Consider the following 27,340-nt stretch of genomic DNA (forward strand, 5'->3'; position numbering starts at 1 on the left):
ATTTTGGCTATTATTGGCATATGCAAAATCTACTGATTTGCAGATATTGAATTTTTGTCCTTCAATATTACTGTGTTTTTGATCACTTTTAGGAATCTTGTAGTTGAGGCATTGGGGTTTTCTAAGTATATCATCAGCAAAGAGGGAGAGTTTCACTTCCTCTGTCCCCATTTGAATGCCCTTTATTTCCTTCTCTTGCCTGATTATTTTGGCTGGTACTTTCATCCTGATTAGTAGTGATAGAGGACAACCTTATCTTATTCCAGTTGCTGAGTGGAAAAGCTTTCACTTTTACTTCATTTAGTATAATATTAGCCGTGGGTTTGTCATAGACGAGAACATGACAGACATAGGAACAGGATATACACTGATGAAGGTATAAAAAGCAACGCCAACTGTGTGAACCATTAATATAAAGAACACACAGGCAATGTTTTTGAACATACAATTATGAAGTAGAGACTAGTATACAGTAATACTTCATATGTTTATGATAATTTTAAATTTTGTTCATTTATGTTGGGTAGACAAATGGAAGAATGAATATTTGAGATGTTCGTATGCCTTGAATCTGGGGACATCTGATGCCTCCCTGAGTGTATTTTGAAAATTTTTATACGAAAGTAAATACTCTTCTAAAGATTAACTTCCATTTAAACTATCAATTTATAAAATGAAAAAAATTCTCTCTTCTTTTATAAACGCTATAGCTTTTTTTGGACCATTCTAAGTAGATTATATTAACTAAATTTATGGTTTTGACAGCAAAGCAAGACTTTATGGTAATATCAGAGGAAAAGCAAGAAAAGCACGATGGAAGCAAAAATAATCATCCACAGGTATAAAAAATTGAAATTTTAATTTCGGGTTAATTATGGTTTTATTTGCATTGGTACAATAGAATAGTTGAAAAGAAATTAAAATTTGGACTAGCATTTAAGAATTGATAGGTTATAATTTGATATTAAATTTAAAAAGCCATTTAACTATTGCAAAGTTTAAAACATTTTTTAAAAGAAATAATAAATTATAGATAAATTTGCCATTGGTATAGAGGCAAGTGATTTCTGGGATTTTGTGTATTTTATAATTTTTATAATTATATTCCTTGTATTATAAATTTCTTATGTGATAAGGAAGGTAACATCAGCTGTTTAATCATATTGCTAAGCAATAGAATTTATGAACAATTTTACAGTGGTGGCCACTGAGTACATTAAAAGAATAATCATTCACAGTGTTTCCAAATTTACAATTTTATGTTGCCAGTCAATAATGCTTAGGCTAAATATTTCTTATGCCTAGTGATCCCTAACTCACTTCAGTGTCTATATTGAAGGAGAGATTTGAGTCATAAACATTGTGTCTATGAAGAGAGTTTGTATCATAAAGTATGAGGCCTTAGGTGAAACTTACTAAATGCAGAATATAAATGTCTGAACACAATAACTAAGAAAATGCCATGAAGGCTATGTTAACTAGTTCGATGAAAATATTTCAAATTGTATATAAAACCAGCACATTGTACCCCACGATTGCATTAATGTACACAGCTATGATTTAATAAAAAAAGGAAAAAAAAGAATGAGGCCTTTGGTAACGGGGCTCATTATTCTTGGGGTAACAATAGCAAGCTTATAACATATTTACATGTAGTAAATCAGTAAACAGTATCAAAATGATTTTGTTCACTGTCATTAGAGGACATTAGGATGTATTAGACCTAGACTTAAGCAGTTAGGCTGTGTCACAACATAGCACTTTCATATTATTTTATATAATTTTAATTAAAGCTAAATAATTGACTTTTATGTCTGATTGCATTGATTTAGTCTGCTAATAGCATAAAGCTTTCCAAGTCTCCAAATGTTGCCCTTTAGAACAGTACTGAAGTACAGTGTAGAGGTTTACTATTGAAGTTAGGTAAAATCATTTTAAGTGAGGAAGGAAGTCATTGTAATATTCAAAATTACCTGCTTATTCAGTTTTGGTAGATTGAAAATATAATAAATTAACTTAATTTCAAACAGAGAGTGATAAAGTTGTCTAGTTCCTATTGGAGGCTGAGGAAAACTATTTTTCACTTGTTAGTTGCAGTCCAGGATTTGGAAGTAGCTAAATACAGATTTAAGAAATGTGTTAGTTAAAGTTTATTTATTTTCTGAATATCTTTGCCCATATTTGGGTGAGAGGATCACATCATTTTGAAAACCTGTACCCTGACAGAAAACATAACTAAGTAACAAAATAAACACATTAGTCTTTTATGTTTGCATCTGCAAACAGTTCTCAAAAACTAGAAATACATAGGGTTTGTGGAAGAGGGGATATACTGTGTATTATGGATTTCCTTATGTGCAAAAGTTAGAGTAATTGTGGATAGATCAAGGCAAAGTAGAGTGGTGAAATAAATTAAAATTTAAGAAAAATGAGTAAAACCAAAGGTTTGGTTAAATTTGTGAATACATATAACACAAAAGTCCAGTTTGTCCTTAGGCAGAGTTACTACACAACTCTAAAAGAGTAGCAAGCTTATATTAAAAAGAAAAAAAACCCCTGTAATTTGGCAAAATTACAGATTCCTCCTGATTGTGAGGATAATAGATCCACCTGAAGTGTCCATCTCTAAAATACTTCATGCATTCTCTGAACAAAAGCACATCAGTCTCAGAAATGTCTTTTCATCCCATTTCTACTTAGTGATCCTGAAATACACTTGACACTTATCTTCTAAGCTTTATTTAAAAGAAAACACAGTATATTGGGAATAAGAGAACAGCCCTGGCAGACCCTTGGTATGTTGTTGTTGCTGGGTTTTTTGTTTTTTTTTTTTAATTTCATATTACTATGAGGGTAAAAATGATTAGGTTACATTGTTTGCATATCTTAGGTAAAATTCAGGTTGGAGCTGATCCCTTCACCCACGGAGTGTGCTGTGTGTCCTCACATTGTGTACATTTCATGAGAGCAAATGTGCACACTATGCACTCTCCTTCAGCCCTCCCATTTCAACTCAATTGTTTTTTTCTCTCCTGTGGGTGTGTAGTTCTTTATGTAATTGTTTCATATTATTTTTGAGTATATTGGATACTTTTCTATTCATGCACACTTTGCTAAGAAGAATGCTTTTCAACTCCATCCAGGTAAATGCAAAATAGGTACTTTTCATCTTTTTCTTTTTTATGACTGAAAGGGAGTCCATGGTATACATGTACCACCATTTTTTAATCCATTCCTGGGTTGACGTGCACATGGGTTTCTTCTACATCCTGGCAATTATGAATTGAGCTGCAATAAAGATTCTAGTGTGGATGTCCTTATTGTAAAATGTTGTTTTCTTCTGGGTAGATACCTAGTAAAGGGATTGCAGTATCAAATAGAAGGTATACTTTTAGTTCTTTGAGAATTCTCCATAATTCTTTCCACAGAGGCTATGGAAAATATCTGTTTGCAGTTTTACTAACAGTGTAGAAGTGTTCCCTTCTCTCCACATCCACACCAGCATCTGCATCTTTGGGACTTTGTGATGTGGGCTATTCCACTGGGATTAGGTAATACCTTCATGTAGCTTTGAATTGCATTTATCTGATGATAAGTATTTTTTCATGTGTTTGTTGGCCATTCATCTATCTTCTTCAGAGAAGTTTTTGTCCACTTTTGACATAGGATTGTTTTTTCTTTTCTTGTGTATTAGTTTGAGTTCTCTGTAAACTCCAGTTATCAGCTCTTTGTCCGAGTCACAGTGTGCAAATACCTTCTACCATTTCATAGGTTGTTTTCTTTAGTTCTTGTGCCTTTAGTTGTGCAGAAGATTTTTAGTATGGTTATGTTCAATTTATTTATTTTTAATATTGCTGTAGTTGCCAAGGGGGTCTTGTTCATAAGCTGTTTCTCAGGCTGATTTTGCCAAGAGTTTTTTCCACCCTTTCTTCCAGATTTTTTGTCATTTAGTGTCTTAAATTTAGATATTTTATCCAATGAGAGTCACTTTTTGTAAGTGGTGAGAAGTCTAGTTTTAGTCTTCCCATTGTGGCTAACCAGTTCTCCCAGGACTATGTATTAAATATGAATTCTTTTTCCCAGTGTATGCTTTTGTTTGGTTATCAAAGATCAGATGGTAAGTGGCTGGGTTCACTTCTAGGTTCTCTGTTTTCTTCCATAGGTACCTATTTTTTTGCCAGAATCGTACTGTTTTGATCACTGTAGATTTGTAGCATTACCCGAAGTCTGGTGCTATAATGCCTCCAGATTTGTTTTTATTGTTTAGAATTGCATTTATTATTTGTTTTTTTTTTCTAGTTCCATATGATGCACAGTATTATTTTTTCTAGATCTTCAAAATATGACATTGATGCTTTGATGGGGATTGCATTAAATCTGTAGATTGTTTTGGGTAGTATGGACATTTTATGATGTTGATTCTTCTCAACTGTGAGTGAATATGGTATGTTCTTTCACTTGTTAATGTCTTCTGCTATTTCTTTTCTCAGGATTTCATAGTTCTCTCTGTAGAAATTCTTCACATCCTTTGTTAAGTATATTCCCAAGCATTTCATTGTTTTTTTTAAGCTACTGTGAAGGAATAATGTGTCTTTGACCTTATTCTCACCTTGACTGTTACTGGCATACTATACTGGAGGGTCCTGATTTGTGGACCTTGATTTTATGTACTAAAACTTTTGATTCCTTGCTCACTTCCAGGAACCTTGTAGTTGAGTCCCTGGGGTTTCCAAAGTATAAAATCGTATGATCAGCAAAGAGGAAGATCTTGACCTCCTCTGCCCCTATTTCAATGCCATTAATATCCATCCCTTGCCTGATTGCATTGGCTAGATCTTTCAGCACTAGGTTGAGTAGCAGTGGTGATAGTGGACCTCCTTGTCTGGTCCCAAAACTGAAAAGCTTTCAGTTTTCCTCCATTCAGTATGCTATTGTCTGTAGGTTTGTTGTGGGGTGGCGTCGATCAGTTTAGGAAATGTCCCATTTATGCCTATTTTCTTAAGTGTTCTTGGAGAAAGGGATGGTGACTTTTGTTGAATGCTTGTTCTGCATCTATTGAGAGACTCATATGGTCTTTCCTTCTGAATCTATTTAAATAGTGAATTATATTTATGGATTTATGAATCAACTTTCTATCCCTGGGATAAAACTCACTTGATCATGATGTGTAATTTTTTAATGTGTAGCTGTACTCTGTTTGCTAGGATTTTATTGAATATTTTTGAATCAATATTTATTAATGATATCGGTCTGTAGTTTTCCTTTTTTGTTTGCTCTTCCTCTGGTTTTGGAATCAGGGTGATGTTTGTTTCATAGAACGTGTTGGGGAAGTTTCCTTCCTTCTTTATGTTTTGGAATAGTTTCTGCAATATAGGTATAAGCTCTTCTTTGAAGGTTTGGTAGAATTCTGGTGTGACACCAGCTGGTCCAGGACTTTTTGAGGGAAGATTTATTGTTATTGCAGTTCTGGTGCTTTATACTGGTCTGTTTAGAGTTTCTAGTTCTTTATGGTTGAGCTTAGGGGAGATAATATGAGTCCACATTTTGGTACAGTTCCTCTACATTTTAAAATTTCTGAGCATATAGATTTTTGTAGCAGTCACTGAAGATTTTTTTGTATCTCTGTGGTTTCTATTGTTATTTTCCCTCTTTTATTTCTGATTGAAGTTATTAGAGATCTTTTCTGTTGCTAGTCAGTCTGGCCAAGGGTACTTTGATTTTATTAATATTTTAAAAGAAACAACTTTTTCTTTCTCCGATCTTTTGAATGGTCCTTATGTTCTCACTTTCATTAAATTCTGATTTTAGTTTACGTCTTTTCTCCTACTAAGCTTGAGATTGGATTATTCTTTCTTTTCCGGTTGCTTCAGATGGTTTATTGGGTTACTGATTTGCATTTTTTCTGTTTTTTTGAATGACAGCATTTAATCCAATAACTTTCACCCTTAGGACTGCCTTTGCAGTATCCCACAGGTTTTGATAGTGTGTGGCTTCATTGTCATTTTTTCATGAAAGATAATGATTTTTTTCTTTATCTCCTCCTTGACCCAGTTCTTTGCTCTAAGGTTACTTCATTTCCATGACTTTGTACAGGCATGCAGGCATAAGGATCTTTTTTTTCAGTTGAGTTCTGCCTTTATTCCCTAATGATCTGGAAAGATACAAGATATAATTTCTATTCTTTAGATTTTGTTGAGGTTTGATTTGTGTCCATTTTTTTGGAATATAATCCATGAGCTAGAGAGAAGAACGCATACTCAGTAGTTTTTGGATTTATGTTCTGTATATTTCCGTAAAACCCAATTGTTCTAGGGACACATTTAACTCCCTTGTTTATTTGTTTAGTTTCTGCTTGGAGAGTCAGTACAGTTTTGTCAGAAGCGTGTTGTAATGCCCACTTAATATGGTTTCACAGGATATCATGTTGTTCAAATTGGTTAGGGTTCATTTTAAATGTCTGGGAGTGTTTCAGTTGTGTGCATAGATATTTAGGATTCAAATGTCTCATTGTTATATTGTTCTCTTGACCAGAGAATAGCATCCATCTTTGTTTCTGTTTATTGGTTTAAATCTAATAAACATCTCATAATATCTAAAAATACAATTGTACCCCCTACTTTCTCCTGATTTCCATTTGCCTGAAATATTTTTTTTCCTACCATTCACTCTCTTCTTATCCTTCAGAAATCCCAATGATTTGAATGCTTGATCTTTTGGAGTAGTTCTATAACTTGCTCAGAGAAAGCTGTTTTTATTCTCCTTTTTTCCCCTGTCTCTTTGAATGATTAGGTTAGTTCAAAATTCTTGTCTTCCATTTCTGAGATTCTTTCTTCTCCATGTTCTGTTCTACTGCTGAGACTCCATACTGTTTGAATCTCCTTGAATGCCTCTTTCCATTTCTTAAGCACTGCTATAATTGTGTCCAGATCCTTGGTGACTAAAACTAAATCTGGTGGGCTGAAGTCAGATCCAGAGACTCCTGTGTGTGGAGTTCCTCACTCTACTTTACACCTAACTATTCAAACAAACTCTTCTTTTTCTCTGAAGTCCCAGCTGTGACAGATTCAAACTGAGGAGGCTTTTTGACTATGGTAGGGAAGGGAGATCTTGGGCCTACCATCTGCTTCCAAGGCTTTCCCGGATTGGGTTGCCTGTTAGAGACTAGGCCCATCCACCTTCAGTTTGGCAGGAGTGGAGTCAGGGGCCAAACCTCCAGGAGGGGCCTGCTAGGCACAGATGCTAGACAATACCATTCCAATGGGTAGGGAAAGATCCCCCCAGCAGGATGGAGGCTTAGGAGGGACCTTGTCATGCATTGTCAGTGCAGCCAAGCCACCATTTCCTCCAACAGGGTTGAGGCATGCTCAGTTCATTGGGCCACACAATGCAGAGGTCTCTCAGAGTCCACATGGCCTGATAAAGACCCTGATGATTCTTGGTGACAGAGAAAGCAACCTCTGTAAACCCTCGCTCCCTCAGTTGCTCTGAGGGGTGGGTAGGGTCCAAAGCACTTTCACCTGCTGTTGCCGGGGGTGGGTCAACCCGCCCTCCAGTCTGGGCTGGGCTAGCGCTCCTAGTTTCTGACACTGGAAAGCAGAGTTCTGCAGTGAGGGCAGACTGTTGGGCAACCCAAAAAAGAGAGGGTATGGGCTGGTGTTGAAAGGAAGCTAGTGCCAAAATTGCTCTCTATTCTGCCAGGCACGATACAGACTCAGAAGCAGATATGACTTGGTGCAAAAATAGTGGGATGTTTTATCCTTCTTGGGACTTCCTCATCAGGCAAGTGATGGTGTGTTTTGCTGTTTGCAGAAAGACCTGCAGGTGGGAGAAGGCTCACCCTTACCCTTCTGTTTTCAGGAATCCTCTAGACTGATCCACTCTATTTCTCCTCAGTTCTCTTCCTTCCTCTTACTCATCTTGGTCCTCGCAGTTTGTCTCTGCAGGGTTACTGAACCCCTTGATTCTTCTTGCAATCTAGCCCCCAATTACACTACTCTGGGTTACTTCATTAAAATTCCCCTCCTTCTGGATGAGAGTTTCCACAAAATCTGCCTCTAGTCAGCCATCTTGTCCCTGTCCCAGCACTGGGCATGTGAGGAGAATATTATAATGACACACACACTAAAAAAGCAAGGAGCTCAGAAGATACAGTTGAAACAAAGGAACACTAAGAAGTTTGATTTTGAAATGGCCAAAACAATTTTTTTTTTTGGAAATTGGACATCAGAAATGTACCTCAGTCAAGAAATCCAAAATTTGTGGCTTATAAGGAAATGAAGTGTGTGCTTCAAACAAAAAGGTGCAGTATTTCTGCTGCTATATCCACTAATAAGGAAAGAAAACCAGTACATACTGTACATGTTCCTGAGGCATTAGATGAGGACAGAGATGCTGAAAAGTACAAACCATGAAACCTGAATCAGAAAATATGCATCCCTCCCCACCACATAGTGACAGATCATCAAAAGCACGTGTGTTTATAAAGGAAGAAATATAGCAGGATATGCAAAAGGGTAAGAATGAGGATGACATGTTACCAGTAGAATCCCCACCTTTGGAGAAGAAAAATTCAAGTTCAAAATGAAGTAGATGTTCATTTGTCACTGCTGCTTTTATCCTTTTTCAGTTCTCTGGTCCATTCTTATTTTCCACTTTTGCATGTTGTATTAATCACATCTATTCACCATTTTATTCTGAACTTCTTGAAATGACCAGAAAGCAGAACCTGGGGTCACCATGATTTTTATTTTTATTATTATAATGTGTAGAGAAGACAAAATACAAGTAAGTGCTTGGCATGTTTTATATGCTTCAAAAGCAAATGTTCTTATTCTTCCCTTTTTATTGTCTTGCTATGGTTTATTGAATTTATATCTTAATTGAGAAAGAGATGCATACAGCATATATGTGTATATATATATATATATATACACACACACACACACACACACACACACACACCATGGAGTGCTATTCAGCCATAAAAAGATGGAGACTTTACATCTTTTGCGTTAACCTGAATGGTGTTGAAACACATTCTTCTTAGTAAAGTATCATAAGAATGGATAAGCAGACTGAAGCCAGCTTTCCACAGAGGCTCCCATCCATTAGGAAAGTTAAAGGACAAAAATTCAGCAAGTAACCTAGTGGATTTGAGCTGCACTAAGAGAGAAGGTTGAAGAATGCACATCAACCCCGCTGAGGCGAGCTGCGACCTCAACATATAAACAAAAAGTACAAAATCCATCACCATGTGAACAGGAGTCCCCTCCCCCATGAGAACGGCTCAGAGTGCCCCACAAACAATCGGGCAGAGTTCAAAGGTCCTCCTACTACACTCCACGGGACAGATCCTCTAAAAACTGGACCTACCTCCCCTACTAGGGTGCCACAGCGTTCTCCTGCCAGGCATAAAACTGTATAAAACTGTGTATAGTCTCTACCTGGAATTCTGAGCTCCCAGCACTCCCCTCCACTCACACTGAGGTCTGGATGCCAGTCCCCGAGGAGTTCAGAGTCTTAGGTGATTTCTCAAGGGGTGTGGACGAGGCCTTGACTGCAGCTGTTCAGCACCAGCTGTGGGCACGGGAGTGAGGAGAGGACGGTCGGCGGAGAGGTTACCGCACTGGAGCGGCAGTCCCCTGAGGCACAGTGCAACAGCCATCTTTTGGTGACAATACGGCCAGGCATAAAACTGTGTGTTTTCTCTGCCCGTAACCCCAGGCTCCCATTGCTCCCCGTGGTCCCCTCTGCTCTCGCTCCAAGGTCTGGAGGCCTGTCCCCCAGGGGTCCAGACTCTTGGGCGATTGCTCGAGGGGTGTAGACAGTGCTGGGCTGCAGCCAGTTGGGGCAGACTCTGGCGCATGGGAGCAGAGAGAGGACAGTTGGCCAGAGGGGAGCTGCACTGGAGCAGCGGTTCCGTGAGGCATAAAACAGCAGCCCTCTTTTGCTAGCAATACAGCTCACTACTGAATATTCTGAAGCCACACCCCCATCTCCCTGGGCAACCAGAGACTGTGAGTATAGGATTTGCCTGAGGCAACTCCAACTTGCAAACCAGGGAAACTCCCAGGGTGGGGCTGACCCAGAGGTCCGCTTTACTGAACCTAAGACGCACCTGGCCCTCAGGGGATCATCTGCCTATAGATAATACGAGAGCAAAGACAAGCTGATTTGAAACTCAATTCAGCTTCTCTTCTGCAGGGGAACCGAAAATTTGGTGTGTTCTGTTCTGTCAGTAACACTAATCAGGGGTGAGACTAGACCTGAGTGAAAACCCCCCCAAATTTTATCAAGCATCCGAGGTTGTCAGGCCTCACCTCCTCCAGCTAGAGAGAGGCTGAGCGCAGCGGCCTGACAGACTTCCTTGTGATTCAGGCAGGTGCAAACTCCTGGAGTACCAGTTCACTACAGGCAACTGGATCAGCCAACTGCAGGGCTATCAGTGACTGGGTGTGACAGTGGTGCAAGGTGGGGAAGGAGGCAGCAACCTTACCAGACTGAACTATTGGCTGAGTGGCTCCTCCTGAGTCCACGCAGCACTGGAGCAAGCCACACCAGAGTAGTCACCAGACCCCTGTGATCCAGTTCCCAGAGACCTCTTAAACTCTCTCACCCGAAACAGGTGGAGACTGAGACAACTGATTTGGACCTTTTGAACAGTACCAATCGCCTGAAGACAAATCAGGTGGTGCCGTGGGTGCACGGTGGTAGGAAGGTTTGATTTTTCTTTTCCAATTTTTTGCCGATGTGGGGTGGGGTAACTTAATTGCTGATATTTCTCCACAGCTGAGACTTCAGTCCGGAGTATCTGTTTCACTAGGGTGGAACAGAAACCAACTGAAAACAAGACAGAACCACTTAGCCCCACCACACCAGACAGGACCCCAGTTTCTCAGGCCACAACACTGTACAGGCCCTCGACAAAGCCCCAGGGGGAAAAATCAAAGGGAGTAAAACAACCATGGGGCAGAATCAGCGAAAAACTCTGGTAACATGAATAATCAGAATAGATCAACCCCCCCAAGGAAAGATATGGCAGGCGTAAATGAAGATCCCATTGATAAACAACTGGCTGAGATGTCAGAAATCGAATTCAGAATTTGGATTGCAGACAAGATTAATAAAGTGGAATTAGGAATTCGAGGAGAAATTCAAAAGTATTCTCAAGAATTTAACGAATTTAAAGACAAAACCACCAAAGACACACTGAAGCAAGAACTTGCAGCCCTCAAAGATATGAAAAATACAGTAGAATTCTTCAGTAACAGAGTGGAACAAGCAGAAGAAAGGATTTCTGACATTGAAGATAAAGCCTTTGAACACTACCAAACACTCAAAGAGGAAGAGAAATGGAGAGCAAAAACGGATCATTCTCTCCGAGAGCTCTGGGATAATTCAAAGAAGGCGAATATCCGAATCATTGGAGTTCCAGAAACAGATGAAGTGGCCTCGCTGGGCACAGAGGCCCTTCTGCATGAAATTATGAAAGAGAATTTTCCAGCCATGCCTAGAGATTCTGAAATTCAGATAGCGGACAGCTTCAGAACCCCAGCATGACTCAACCTCAATAACACATCCCCCAGGCATATCATAATTAACATCACTAAAGTTAATATGAAGTAGAAAATTCTCAAAGCTTCCAGGAGAAAGAAAACCATTACCTTCAAAGGGAAGAATATGATAATGACTGCAGATCTCTCTGCTGAAACTTTTTAAGCCAGAAGAAAGTGGTCACTGACTTTTAATCTCCTAAAGCAAAATAACTTTCAACCCCGGATCTGGTATCCAGCTAAACTGAGTTTTATTTATAATGGAGAAATTAAATACTTTAATGACATTCATATGTTGAAGAAATTTGCCATAACCAAACCAGCTCTTCAGGATATTCTCAGACCTATCCTCCATAATGACCAACCCAATCCTATACCACAAAAGTAAACTCACTCATAAACTTCGGATGAAACTCCAATTTCAACACTGGCGAAAGTGTTAAAAATGCCCACTGGACTTTTGAAAAACTCGATACCCAAAACTTCACCAGACTTATTAATATTCTCCATTAATGTGAATGGCTTAAACTGTCCTCTAAAGAGGCATAGGTTAGCTGACTGGATACAAAAACTCAGGCCATGGGCGGCCCCTGTGGCTCAAGGAGTAGGGCGCTGGTCCCATATGCCGGAGGTGGCGGGTTCAAACCCAGCTCCGGCCAAAAACCCAAAAAAAAAAAAAAATAAAATAAAAAAAAAAAAAACTCAGGCCAGATATTTGTTGCATACAAGAGTCACATCTTAACTTAAAAGACAAATACAGACTCCTGGTGAAAGAATGGTCATCCATATTTCAGACAAATGGTAATCATAAAAACGCAGGTGTTGCAATTCTATTTGCAGATACAATAGGCTTTAAACCAACAAAATTAATGAAGGACAAGAATGGTCACTTGATATTTGTTAAAGGTAATACTTAACATTATGAGATCTCAATTATTAATATCTACGCACCCAACCAGAATGCACCTCAATTTATAAGAGAAACTCTAACAGACATGAGCAACTTGATTTCCTCCAGCTCCATAATATCGGAGATTTCAACACTCCTTTGGCAGTATTGGATCGATCCCCCAAAAAGAAGCTGAGCAAATAAATCTTAGATTTAAACCTAACCAGCCAACATTTGGATTTAGCAGACATCTACAGAACATTTCATCCCAACAAAACTGAATACATATACTTCTCATCAGCTCATGGAACTTACTCCAAAATTGATCACATCTTAAGTCACAAGTCTAACCTCAGTAAATTTAAAGGAATAGAAATTATTCCATGCATCTTCTCATACCACCATGGAATAAGACTTGAGTTGAGTAACAACAGGAATCTGAATACTCATACAAAAACATGGAAGTTAAATAACATGCTGAATGATAGCTGGGTCAGAGATGAGATTAAGAAAGAAATCGCTAATTTTTTTGGAACAAAACAATAATGAAGACACAAACATTCAGAACCTCTGGGACACCGCAAAGGCAGTTCTAAGAGGGATATTTATAGCACTGCAAGCCTTCCTCAAGAGAATGGAAAGAGAGGAAGTTAACAACTTACTGAGAGATCTCAAGCAACAGGAAAAGGAAGAACATTCCAACCCAAAAGCCAGTAGAAGAAAAGAAATAACCAAAATTAGAGTAGAATTAAATGAAATTGAAAACAAAAGAATAATACAACAGATCAATAAATCAAAAAGCTGGTTTTATGAAAAGGTCAATAAAGGGCGGAGCCTGTGGCTCAAGGAGTAGGGTGCCAGTCCCGTATGCCAGAGGTGGCGGGTTCAAACCCAGCCCCAGCCAAAAAAACACACAAAAAAAGAAAAGGTCAATAAAATAGATAAACTTTTGGCCAACCTAATCAGGAAAATAAGAGTAAACTCTCTAATCTCATCAATCAGAAACAACAAAGACAAAATAACAACAGACTCCTCAGAAATCAAAAAAAATCCTTAATGAATATTACAAGAAACTTTATTCTCAGAAATATGAAAATCTGAAGGAAATTTACCAATACATGGAAGCACATCACCTTCCAAGACTTAGCCAGAATCGAGTGGAAATGTTGAACAGACCCATATCAACTTTGGAAATAGCATCAACCATACAAAACCTCCCTAAAAAGAAAAGCCCGGGACCAGATGGTTTCATGTCAGAATTCTACCAAACCTTTAAAGAGGAATTAGTACCTATATTACTCATGCTGTTCCAAAAGGTAGAAAAAGAGGGAAGACTACCCAACATGTTCTATGAAGCAAACATCACCCTGATCCCCAAACCAGGAAAAGACCCAACAAGAAAAGAAAATTATATACCAATGTCACTAATTAATATAGATGCAAAAATATTCAACAAGATCCTAACAAACAGAATCCAGCAACACATCAAACAAATTATACATCATGACCAAGTCGGTTTTATCCCAGAGTCTCAAGACTATTTCAATATACGTAAATCTATAAATGTAATTCAGCACATAAATTAAAAATCAAAGACCATATGATTCTCTCAATCGATGCAGAAAAAGCTTTTGATAATATCCAGCATCCCTTCATGATCAGAACACTTAAGAAAATCGGTATAGAAGGGACTTTTCTTAAACTGATAGAGGTCATCTACAGCAAACCCACAGCCAATATCATATTGAATGAAGTTAAATTGGAATCATTTCCACTCAGATCAGGAACCAGACAAGGCTGCCCATTATCTCCATTGCTTTTTAACATTGTAATGGAAGTTTTAGCCACCGCAATTAGGGAAGAAAAGGCAATCAAGGGTATCCATATAGGGTCAGAAGAGATCAAACTTTCTCTCTTCGCAGATGATATGATAGTATATCTGGAAAACACTAGGGACTCTACTACAAAACTCTTAGAAGTGATCAAGGAATACAGCAGTGTCTCAGGTTACAAAATCAACATTCATAAATCGGTACCCTTTATATATACCAACAATAGTCAAGTTGAAAAAACAGTTAAGGTCTCTATCCCATTCACAGTAGTGCCAAAGAAGATGAAATATTTGGGAATTTATCTAACAAAGGACATGAAAGATCTCTATATAGAGAACTGTGAAACTCTAAGAAAAGAAATAGCTGAAAATATTAACAAATGGAAAAACATACCATGCTCATGGCTGGGAAGAATCAACATTGTTAAAATGTACATACTACCCAAAGCAATATATAATTTCAATGCAATCCCTATTAAAGCTCCACTGTCATACTTTAAAGATCTTGAAAAAACAATACTTCATTTATATGGAATCAGAAAAAACCTCGAATAGCCAAGAAGACATGACTCAGAAGTAAAAATAAAGCAGGAGGAATTACTCTACCAGACCTCAGACTATACTACAAATCGATAGTGATCAAACAGCATGGTATTGGCAAAAAAACAGAGAAGTAGATGTCTGGAACAGAATAGAGAACCAAGAGATGAATCCAGCTACTTAACGTTATTTAATCTTTGACAAGCCAATTAAAAACATTCAGTGGGGAAAAGATTCCCTATTCAACAAATGGTGCTGGGTTAACTGGCTGGCAACCTGCAGAAGACTGAAACTGGACCCACACCTTTCACCATTAACAAAGATAGACTCTCAGTGGATTAAAGATTTAAACTTAAGACATGAAACTATAAAATACTAGAGGAGAGTGCAGGGAAAACCCTTGAGGAAATCGGTCTGGGCGAGTATTTTATGAGGAGGACCCCCCGGGCATTTGAAGCAGCTTCAAAAATACACTACTGGTACTTGATCCAACTAAAAAGCTGCACAGCCAAGAACACATTAAAGCAAGAAACAGCCCTCAGAATGGGAGAAGATATTTGCATGTTATGTCTCCTACAAAGTTTAATAACCAGAATCCACAGAGAACTCAAATGCATTAGCAAAACTAGAACAAGGGATCCCATCGCAGGCTGGGCAAGGGATTTGAAGAGCAACTTCTCTGAAGAAGATACGTGTGCTGCCTTCAGACACATGAAAAAATGCTCATCATCTTTAATCATCAGAGAAATACAAATCAAAACTACTTTGAGTTATCATCTAACTCCAGTGAGACTAGCCTATATCACAAAATCCCAAGACCAGAGATGTTGGCGTGGATGTGGAGAAAAGGGAACACTTTTGCATGGCTGGTGGGAATGCAAATTAATACATTCCTTTTGGAAAGAGATATGGAGAACACGAGAGATCTAAAAATAGATCTGCCATTCGATCCTGTAATCCCTCTACTGGGCATATACCCAGAAGACCAAAAATCACAACATAACAAAGATATTTGTACCAGAATGTTTATTGTAGCCCAATTCATAATTGCTAAGTCATGGAAAAAGCCCAAGTGCCTATCGATCCACGAATGGATTAGTAAATTGTGGTATATGTACACCATGGAACATTATGCAGACTTAAAGAAAGATGAAGACTTTACCTCTTTCATGTTTACATGGATGTAGCTGGAACATACTCTTCTTAGTAAAGTATCTCGAGAATGGAAGAAAATGTACCCAATGTACTCAGCCCTACCATGAAACTAATTTAGGGTTTTCACATAAAAGCTATAACCCACTTACAACTTAAGAATAGGGAGAAGGGGGAAATGGAGGGGAGGGAGGGGGAAGGTGGTGGAGGGAAGGGGATTGGTGGGATTACATCAGCGGTGCATCTTACAAGGGTATATGTGAAACTTGGTACATGTGGAATGTAAGTGTCTTGGCACAGTGACTGAAAGAACGCCTGGAAGGCTATGTTAACCAGTGTGATGAAAGTGTATCAAACGGTCTGTGAAGCTAGTGAATGATGCCCCATGATCATATCAATGTACACAGCTATGATTTAATAAATAATAAAAAATAGAATGGATAAGCAAGTATCCAATATACTCAATACTAATATGAAACCAATATATAAACAACTACAAGCCCACATCTAACAAAAATGCTAGTCTCATGAGATGGAGGAGAGAGGAGGCAGAGAGGAGAGAAGATGAAGGGAGGGTGATTGGTGGGATCCGATCTAATGTGCACAATGTCAAAGTGTTCAGCATGTCTCTTGGGTGAAGGGCTCAACTAAAAATTGAAAATTATTTTAGAAATGAAAACAATGTTATCTAAAAGTTTATGCCCTCATATCAATCTAAAGTTTGAAAAATATAAATTTGTTTTAAAGTATTGTTTACCTAAATAAAGAAGCTTGGATAATGTTCAGTTTATGTTCATAATGACATACTCCAAAGGTTCCCATTTGGCCAATACTAATTTATCACCAACATATTTCTAGAATAAGGAATATCAATGTATTTAATGTTGTAAGTATTATAGTCAGTATATTGTATGTTCTTATAATGTTCACTTATTTTTGGTGGGGAGTGAAGATTAGAGTTATGTATTTTGAAGAAAATTCCTTGTTGACATAGGCATATAAATTTATATTTTCTCAATTAACCATTGAATATTAGGTGGGTCTTTCTTTCTTTTTTTTTTTTAGCTCCCTGTTTAGTTCACAGAATCAGTCATGAAAAACAGATGTAATACAGGCTTCATCTGGAGACCAAATATGAAGTCTTCAATTGCAGTGTTTTCCTTTTAAACAGATACTGCTTTTATTATAACTGCTTTTTCATAAAAAATTCTGATTGGGAAATTTTCATGAACCTTAATACTTTAAGGTAGTGATTAGGAAATCTTCAAGGACCTTAGTATTTTAATTTATTTCAAACTCAATGTTGTTATTAATTTTCACAGAGCATCTCACAGAATCTTAAAAAGAAGGATCTTGGGTATTCATCTGAGGCTTCTAATCAAAAAGGAAAAAATACAGTAAATGAACAAGTCGAAGGTAACAATTATATATTTCTGAAAAAGCTATTTGACACAGAATTTGCTTAAAATGCATTGATATATTGTAAGAGCCAAGGAAAGTCACCAATTGCATGCATACAAGGAGAAGAAAGAGAAGTGAAATGGTGATAAGTTGTGCATGTTCTTTTAATTTTTTTATTAAATCATAACTGTATGCATTTATGGAGCATAATATGGTGATTTGATATACAATTGGAATGCTTAAATCAAACTGATTAACATAACCACCACTTCATTTATTTTTTATGGTAAGACAAAATTTACTCTTCAGTTATTTTGAAGTATACATTTGCATTATGTACTTTAGGTGAGATCCAAGCAAATAACCTCCCTCTTCCCACTTATCACCTTCTCTCTTCCCCTCCCATCTCCCATTCCTCTTGTTAGACTGTATTTGTGTTTTGTCATTCTTATGAGAGTATAAGTGTTTATATATTGGTTTCATAATAGTATTGAGTACATTGAACACTTTTTTTTGTTTGTTTGTTTCCATTCTTGAGATATTTTACTGAGAAGAATATGTTCCAACTGCATCCAGGTAAAAATAAAAGATGTAAAGTCTCCATTTTAATTCATTTATTCACTTATTTGTTTATTTATTGTTTGTGATTCATTGCGGGTACAAAAAATAAGGTTACACTGATTGCATTTGTTAGATGAAGTCCCTCTTATAGTTGTGCCCCACGCACAAGAGGTGTAACATACCCTGCCACCCCAGCCCTTTCCCTCCACCCCTCTTCCCACTTGCTCATTCTCTTAGCCCCCGCCCCTGTATTAGGGGCTGCCTTCATATTGGAATAGAGTACATTGGATTCTTGCTTCTCCATTCTTTTGATGCTTTACTAAGAAAACTTTGTTCCACCAAGTCTTCATTTTTTTATGGCTGAATATTTTCCATGGTATAATTATAAAGCTCTTTTGCATCCTTTGTAAGATAAATTCTCAGATATTTCATCATCTTTGGCACTACTGTAAAAGGAACAGAATCTTTGATTATATTTTCAGTTTGACTATCATTGGAATATATAAAAGCTACTGATTTCTAGGTATGGATTTTGTGTCCTGAGACACTGCTATATTCCTTGATCAGTTCTAAAAGTTTTGTAGTTGAGTCCCTGGGGTTTTCCAGGTATAATGGGGTATCATGTCATATGTGAAAAGCAAGAGTTTGACCTCTTCTGTCCCCATTTGAATACCCTTGATCTCCTTCACTTACCTGATTGAAATGGATGTTGAATAGCAGTGGAGACACTATCCTTGTCTAGTTCCAGATCTGAGTGGAAATGTTTTCAATTTTACTTCATTCAATATGATATTGACTTTGGGTTTTCTGTAGATGGCCTCTATCAGTTTAAGAAATGTCCCATCTAACCCTGTTTTCCTAAGTGTTCCAATCATGAAATGATGCTCGATTATCAGAAGCCTTTTCTGCATCAATAGATAGAATCATGTGGTGATATATTTTTTTATTTTTTATGTGCTATATTATATTTATAGATTTATGTATGTTGAACCAAACTCATAACCCTGGGATAAAACCAACTTGATCATGGTATAAAACTTTTTTGATGTGTCACTGAATTCTGTTTGCTAGGATCTTATTGAATATTTTTGCATCGATATCCATTAATGATATTCATGTATATTTTTCTTCCTTTGTTGGGGCCTTACATGTTTTGACGATCAAGGTGATATTTGCTTTGTAAAATGTGTTGGGGAGGATTTCTTCCTTTTCTATGTTTTGGAATAGGTTATGTAATATAGGTACTAGTTCCTCTTTGAAGGTTTGATAGAATTCTGATGTGCACCATTTGAATTTTTATTTTGGGGAGATTTTGTATAGTTGATAGTTTAGTGCTTGATAAAGGTCTATTCAAAATTTCTAATTCTTTTCGGGTTCCATCTAGGAAGGTGATATGCTTACAGGTATTGGTCAATTTCCTTTATATTATCATGTATCTGAGAATAGAGTTATTTTGTGGTAGTCATTGAGAATTTTTTGAATTTTTGTGGTATCTGGGTCCCCCCCCCTTTACTGTTTCTGATTGATGTTCTTAGAGATTTTATTTTTCTTCTTTTGCTTAGTCTAGCCAAAGGTTAATTAATTTTATTAATCTTTTCAAAAACCCAACTTTCTGTTATGATGACCTACTGAGTGATTCTTTTGTTTTCAATTCTATTTAATTCTGCTCTAAGTTTGGTTATTTCTTTTCATCTGCTGGGTTTGCAGTTGGATTTATCTTTCGTTTCCTGTTGCTTAAGATAGGCTATTAGGTTGCTGACTTGCTCTCCTCTTCTTTTCTTGATGAAGACTTCTAATGCTATGAATTTCCCTCTTAGGACTGCCTTTGCAGTATCCCACAGGTTTTGATAGTTTGTGTCTTCATTATCATTTTGTTCCCCAAATCTGATGATTTCTTTCTTAATCTCATCTTTGACCTAGCTACCATTTATACTAAGCTTATTTCACTTCCATGACTTTGAGTATGTATATTTCTTTTGCTAGAAGGTATAATTGGTATTATTTTAAATGCATTGAGGTTAGACTTGTGTTTGAAGATATGATCAGTTTTGAAGATATGATCTGTGGGCTGATGAAAAAAATGTGTATTCAGTTTTATTAGGATGAAAGATTCTGTAGTTGTCGGTTATGTCCATTTTTTTCGAGGGTCAAGTTTAACACCATTATTTCTTAGTTTCTTTTTGGATGATCTATCCTGAATAGCTAAAGGGGTATTTAAAATGTCCAGTTATTTATAGTACAGGAAGATATCATAGTGTTCAGATCCATTAGGGTTTGTTTTGTAAATAGAGGAACATTCAGAAAGGGCACAGAAATGTTAATTATTGAAAGCTATTCATGTTGATTGTTGCCCTTGACAAATATTTAGTATCTGTCGTTGTATTTTGTTATTTGTTTTTGTTTTAATTCAATTATATCTGCAACTAAGATTGCTATCCCTGCTTTTTTCTGATGTCCATTTGCCTGATCTCCATTCATTCGCTCTGAGTCTTTCTTTGTCCTTTGAGGTAAGATGAGACCCCATTGGCAACAATTACTGGCCTTAGTTTTTTAAAACCAGTCAGCCATTCTGTGCCTTTAGGGGAGAATTTAGGCTATTCACATTAATTGAGATAATTGATAGGTATGGTAGTATTTTGGTTGTTTTCTTTTTCAAATGTCTAGTGCATATTTTTAACCCTTTGACCATTGTGAAATCTAGGCTTTGTTGTTTAAATTCTGGGTGTATTTCTTTGGGTGGTAGACAACTGTGCTGGTCATTACGGAAAATGGTTCTGTGTATTTCCTGGATAACTCATCTTGTTATGGCAAATTTCCTCAACATGTGGGTATCAGTGAAGTATTTGATTTCTCCGTCACAAATGAAACTCATTTTATCTGGATATGGGATTCTGGGCTAAAAGTTATTTTGTTTTAGGAGATTGAAGGTCCATGATGATCCTCTTCTGCCTTGAAAAGTTTTGGCTAAAAGATGTGCAATCAACCTAATATTTTTCCCTTTGTCGGTAAGATTTTTGTTACGCTTGGCTGTTTGTAGGACTTTTTCTTTGATATTAATTTTGGCAAAGTTAAATACAATGTATCTAAGAAATGGTTTATTTAGATTGCATTGTGCTGGGGTTCTGAAACTTTCTACTATCTGAAATTTTGTATCTCTTGCAATGCTTTGGAAATTCTCCTGCATAATATCTTGGAGTCAAGCATTTGTGCCTTAAGGATCATCATTTTCTTCTTCAGGAATCTCTATACTTTGGATGTTTGATCTTTTGGAATGGCCCCACAACTCTTTCAGAGAATGTTCTGTTCTGATTCTCCTGTTTTCTGCCTGTTTGAATAATTGGTATCATTCAAAAGCCTTGTCTTTAATTTCTGATACACTTTATTACCTGCTAAACTCTATTAGTGAGGAACCCTACTGTATTTCAAAGTTCTTAGAACACTTTTTTCATTTCATTAAGCTCTGCTATATCTTTCTCATTATGTTCATATCCTTGGTGACTTTGTCTTTGAATTCTTTAGTTTCTTGAGACAACTTTTGAACAGTTTTTTGGATGTCTCTTTTCATCTTTTCCTCCATTCTATTCATCTTATTTTTCAACCATATTCTGAATTCTGTTTCTGACGTTTGAGCCACTTCTCAATGAATAGTATCTTTTGTTGTATCTCCTTTGTCATCCCTTGGTGTAGGTGATCTTCACTGATTTTTCATGTTGCCAAAGTTCTTCCACTGGTTCTTCCCCAGGAGTATTTTCTACAATATTGCATTTAAAACTTGTGGGGCAAGTTTGGTTTGGTGGCTTCAGGTACTGGTGCTAAGCAGCCCATTACCAGTGACCTGGAGCTTGTGATTGTGGCTTTTCCCCTACAGCCTTTGACCATTGTGAAAGGTCAATCCTGTTGAATCTCAGCTGTAGAACTATATAAACATCTGTGTTGCCCCACATCCCCCACACCAGTAACAGCTAGAGGAGGAGAATCTATAACTCTCCACTACAAAACAACTACAACTCAACTTTGGAGGGTCCCCAGGTAGACATTCCAGGTTGAAAGTTCTAATCAGATTGTCCAAGGGAGTACAATCACTGTTCACGAGAAAGAGTTCAGAGTTTCAAGCATCCAGATTTAGGAATTCACAGGCATTCTGTCCAGCAAACCCATGGGGCTAGACTCTGGTCCCCTCTGGTGGGTAAGGGAGTCAGGAAAGTTGCCCATTAATGTCAGAACTTGGGTGTCAGTTCCTCTGCTGGCTGCACACCATCTCCACATCCCTCTCTCTCCAGACACCACTCTCTCTCTGCAGCCCCCGCTTCCTCACTAGTCGCTGTCCATGATGCCATCTAGATGTCTACACAATGCCTGGGCCTCTCTGTGAATTCACCAAACACTCTGGGCTCTGCAGGGGGTATACTTTCAGGCATCCAGGCTCCTGGCAAAGGGTTAACTGTGCATTCAGATTTTCAGGGAAAATATTTGATTGATTTTATGACCAGTCAGATGGCACCTAAGCTCACAGGTGGGAACTCCCGGGAAGAAGAAGACAGGGAGGAAGTACACTAAGTGAAAAGGATCAGGTGGCATGATTCAGGTTGGTCAAATGATACAATTTCTGGAGAGGGTGCATGGGTGGCAAGGGCCTACGTGTTATGTGGTGAAGCGGTAGAATGGTTCTGGGTGAGTGAATTTGAACAGTCCCTGCCCTGAGTCTCCAAGGCAGCTACTGCTGCTGCCACAGATAGTGGGAGCTCAGAGAGCTGCTGGGTTTGTGCCTGATTAACTTTCTAGCAGGAGAATGATCATGGAGGTGGTCCCTGCCAAAGTGAAAGGTTTGCTTCCAGAGGAGATAATGGACACTGGTATAACTTCAGTTGGTGACCATAGTATTGAAGCTGGGGAAGATCCAATTCTCCTAGAGACAGAAGTGGAAGAAATTGTCAACATAAATTTTACTGGTGGCTCTACAGCCATGCCTATTTCCACGGAACCAATTACAGTGGACAGTAAGCACACTAACCAAGTTACAGGGAATGCCACAATTACTAAGGCAAATTGTAACACCACAGTGAAACCAGCTTTTCCAAGTGGCGTTCAGAAATTTGGTGCTCAGATTCCTATGACTATATCAGTCCATCATATTATGTTAAACAAAGTATCACAGACAGCTGATGTTAAACTGGTAGTCAGAAACTTAAACCAGATGAACAGTGGTTTAACCACTTTGGTTAAGTCTCATTCTAGCACTACCCCAAAGCCAACTACCACAGACTCAGAAAGTTACAACTGAGGCCCAATCAGGAGATAGTAAGTTACCACTACAGCAAATTAAAATAGTTAATTATGGGAAGAAGGCCAGAGGTGAAACCTGTCATTGGAGTCTTAGCACTGACCCCAGGAAGCCAACAGATGAATAGTGTAACACAGCCCTTGTTATAGACCAAACAGTAAAAAACACTACAGATTGCTAAGAAGCCTCAAATACCAACCTCTGGTTTGGTAATCAAGAAGCTGATCTTTGCAAAACCAAGTAGTAGGAAAGCAGTTACAGGACAGACAACTCAAGTATCACCTCCAGTCATTGCAGATAGGGTTCTTTCACAGTCTATTCCCAGAACTCCATGAAAGACCACAACAATATCTGAAAGTGGTTTTATTGGATCGCCTTTAAATTACACAACACAGACACTAAAGAAAATAGCCATATCTCCTTTGAAATCACCAAATAAGGCAGTGGAATCAACTGTGCAGACCATCACTGTTAGGGGAGTAAGCACATCAAAGTTTAAAGCAATTGCACGTCTGGAAACTGCTCTCAATGTCCGGAAGATTCAGTTACCTGGAAGCAAGTTTTATTATGTCTGACTTGTTACTGCCACACAACCAGTAGCTCACCCCAGCCAGATAGAATCCCAGTAAAAACACTCAAAGCCAGCAAGCAAAGCCATTGGTTGTGAATACAACCCCAGTTCAGATGTCCGTTCCAATTATCGTGGCTTAGGTTGTCAAACAAGTTGCTCCCAACCAATCAATCCAACTTCACAAATCATAACTACCAGCCAACCACAGGACCGGCTCATCATGCCTGCCGCAACACTGCCACAGATTCAGCCCAACCTCACCAACGGGCCACCAGGCCTTGTCCTGGCAGTGTCTTGGCCACAGCCCTGGGAACAGGGATTGTGGGCTATGCTGTGCTTCCAGCTCAGTACTTTACTCAGCTACAGCAGTCTTCATACGTGTCTGTAGCAAGCTATTCTAACTTTGTTGGAATATTTGGTGTCCAGATCCAGTCGAGGCTTCCATTCAATGGTATAATCCCATCTGTGTCTTCCATTGGGCCTAGAAAGCCCTGTAAGTGTAAAATATCACTGTGTTTGACATTATATTGTGATTGCAGTGCAAATAGTGAATTTTACAACATCCACAATTTTACTAGTTATTATAATAATTTGGAACATGAAAATGAAAGACAAAAAGCAATAAAAGCATGCCTTGACAGAAATCCAGAAGGCTTCAAGTGAAAGGAAAGGAGGGAGAATCAGATTGATTTCATAGCAAAGGATGTAATTGCAAATGATCAGGCTGTCTTAAAAACTATTGTGAATGCTATGAGGCAAAAATAATGTGTTCCTCAATATACAAATGTAATGGGTGTAAAATTTTGAGAAAGCCCAGAAAGAAAGACATTGATGCACTTGGCAGAGGCAGCTGAAGTAAGAGTACAGCAACAAACAGCAGCAAAGACTAAGTTGTCTTCTCCAATTTCAGACTTGTTTACTATGCCAAACAACTTTGAATAGTGGATGAGGAAAATTGTTGTTTACAGTCGTGACTAAGGAAGTAGCTGAAGCCATGTGTGACTACCTTCTTGCCCAGACAGAGCAGGCAGACAAGAGGGAAAATAAAAAGCAGCAGCTGAAAGAGTAATAGGAACACATTTATAAGAGGGACTTTGCTTGACAAATGCAATTAGTGTAACCTGGATGTTTGTACGCTCAATGAATCCCCAACAATAAAAGAAGTAAAGGATTTGGATGAGGTTTGATGAGCATCATTAACTTAGCAGGAAAAGCAAAATGTGACCCCTGTGCCATGAATTGCTACCTCTTGCACAAAAGACTGATAAATGGAACAGTACAGAAAATTTAAGGTGCAGGGACACTTGATTTTTTGAAAAATGGTTTAACAATTACTGTGTTTTAATTCACTTCTTGTTTTAAGAGATTCAAATTATAACATTGAAAGAGAAGAGATTTAAAATGAGGAAATTAGTGCATTTTCAATCTTAGTTAAATCTTCTTATGGCCTAAATTTAAGTTTTCTTTCTTGTATTATATAGATTTTTCATTGGCTTAAGTTTTATTTATTTATTTTTTTTTGTAGAGACAGAGTCTCACTTTATGGCCCTCGGTAGAGTGCCGTGGCCTCACACAGCTCACAGCAACCTCGAACTCCTGGGCTTAAGCGATTCACTTGCCTCAGCCTCCCGAGTAGCTGGGACTACAAGTGCCCGCCACAACGCCCGGCTATTTTTTGGTTGCAGTTTGGCTGGGGCCGGGTTTGAACCCGCCACCCTCGGTATATGGGGCCGGCGCCTTACCGACTGAGCCACAGGCGCCGCCCATTGGCTTAGGTTTTTAAACAGTTAGATGGTCTATCCTTCTGATTCTATTGACAAAGGATATTTATAATTACTATAATTTACAATGTGTGGTGTCACATGATTTTTTTCAGTAGAGAAGGTCAAAGTACCAGTGGTTGTTAACCATTCATCCTTTGAGTATAGATTTAGAGCATATTCAGACAGAATGTCTAACATAAAAAATTTTTAAGAAACATTCAGATGGCCCTTTGTGTTTAGAAAAGCACCACATTTTAAAAAAAAAATCAAGTTTTAATGTGGATTCTGGAATAATATCTTGTCGTTAATTTGGGAATATCAGAAGGGAACCCTCAGGCACACTCTTAAAATTAAGAGGGGGAGAGGGATAGGGTGAGTGGAGGGAGGGTAGTATAAATGTCTAAACACATAACTAAGAAAATGTGGTGAAGGCTATATTAACCAGTTTGATGAAAGTATTTCAGATTGTGTACAGAACCAGCACACTGTACCCCATAGTTGCATTAATGTGCACAGCTACGATTCAATAAAAAAAGAAAAAATTAAACATATAAAATACTAAGGGGGGTAGCACCTGTGCCTCATTGAGTATGGTGCTGGCCCCATATACTGAGGGTGGCAGGTTCAATCCTGGCTCTGGCCAAACAGCAACAAAAAAATAGCTGGGCATTGTAATGGGCACCGGTAGTCCCAGCTACTCTGGAGGCTGAGGCAATAGAATCACCTAAACCCAAGAGCTGAAGATTGCTGTGAGCTGTGATACCACTGCACTCTACCGAGGGTGAAAAGTAAGACTCTTTCTCTAAAAAAAAAAAAGTAAAAAAGACAGTAAATGATAAATGATACTTAGAGAATTAACAATGTGTTTCTATGATAAGGAATGGCCAACAAAAACTCCCATTTTCTCTCAAAGAGTTGGCATGTATTTGAAATAATAAATTGTCAAAGTGATTACTGAGTGCTATACAAATAAGAGGTGTGTATAAGTAGAAGTAAACTTCTACTTCATGTAGTGATTATATAGAATCTCACATAATTATCAAGTATAAAATTTGGCCTGGGTGAAGAAATAAAGAATAAGGAAGCTGTAAGAAATGAATTTGGAGAAGGCTTTTTCATCTATACAAATATTTCTCTTTGTAAACTTTTGAACTAAGAAGTTTCAAATCAATACATGACTCTTACTTGATTTACTGAAATGGGCTTCCCAACAAAGCCTTCAAAATTATAATGGGAAAAATTCTTTTTATAACAGTAGTCAGGCATGTTGTCCATTGCTCTATTAGTTTGTTTTTATAATGGAAGTTTAATGTAGCATGAATTTTACTCAGTTATTTGGGTAAGCGGAAGGTATGAGTATAATTACTCAAATAATCTAAATCATTTTCAGTAATTCTAAAACTCTGAATTTAGGAGTGTGTTGTAATGGGACTCTTGGTTCATAACAATAAAAAAGACCATGTTGGAATTCAGTAATTTTGTTAGGTACCTTAATCCTCAGTAATTATTCATGTATGATTATTGCAGTTCCTAAAGGGACTCTATAGTGTTTCTGTATGTAGTGAGAATATACGTTCATATGAACAGTCCTGATATAGGCAATAGAAACTAAGTGATCCAAAAGAGGATTCCATTATTCAATAAACAGAATCCTTCCTTTTGAAATTTGGATTTATAAAATTATAGGGCATTGACTTTAAGTATAGATAGTGCACACATTCTTAGCACCTCAATCTAGTATGTTTAATTAAAATTTTATAATTGTAAATTAGCGTAAGATGGTAAAATAATGTCTAGTC

General features: G+C 37.7%; 1 protein-coding gene and 1 pseudogene across 1 annotated transcript in view; both read left to right on the top strand.

The window, feature by feature from the left end:
- Window positions 1-27,340, top strand: part of LOC128579607 (neurofilament medium polypeptide-like) — a gene marked incomplete at its 3' end in the record, with an annotated part of 132,562 nt that overhangs the window by 85,845 nt on the left and 19,377 nt on the right. The window contains exons 17-18 of the mRNA XM_053581597.1: window positions 766-839; window positions 17,287-17,380. Coding sequence (XP_053437572.1) covers window positions 766-839; window positions 17,287-17,380 — 168 coding nt within the window. The remainder of the gene's footprint in view (window positions 1-765; window positions 840-17,286; window positions 17,381-27,340) is intronic.
- LOC128579610 (protein lin-54 homolog) lies at window positions 22,722-25,069 on the top strand (annotated as a pseudogene).

Source organism: Nycticebus coucang, unplaced genomic scaffold, assembly GCF_027406575.1.
Source record: "Nycticebus coucang isolate mNycCou1 unplaced genomic scaffold, mNycCou1.pri scaffold_70, whole genome shotgun sequence".
In the NCBI taxonomy this organism is placed as follows: domain Eukaryota; kingdom Metazoa; phylum Chordata; class Mammalia; order Primates; family Lorisidae; genus Nycticebus; species Nycticebus coucang.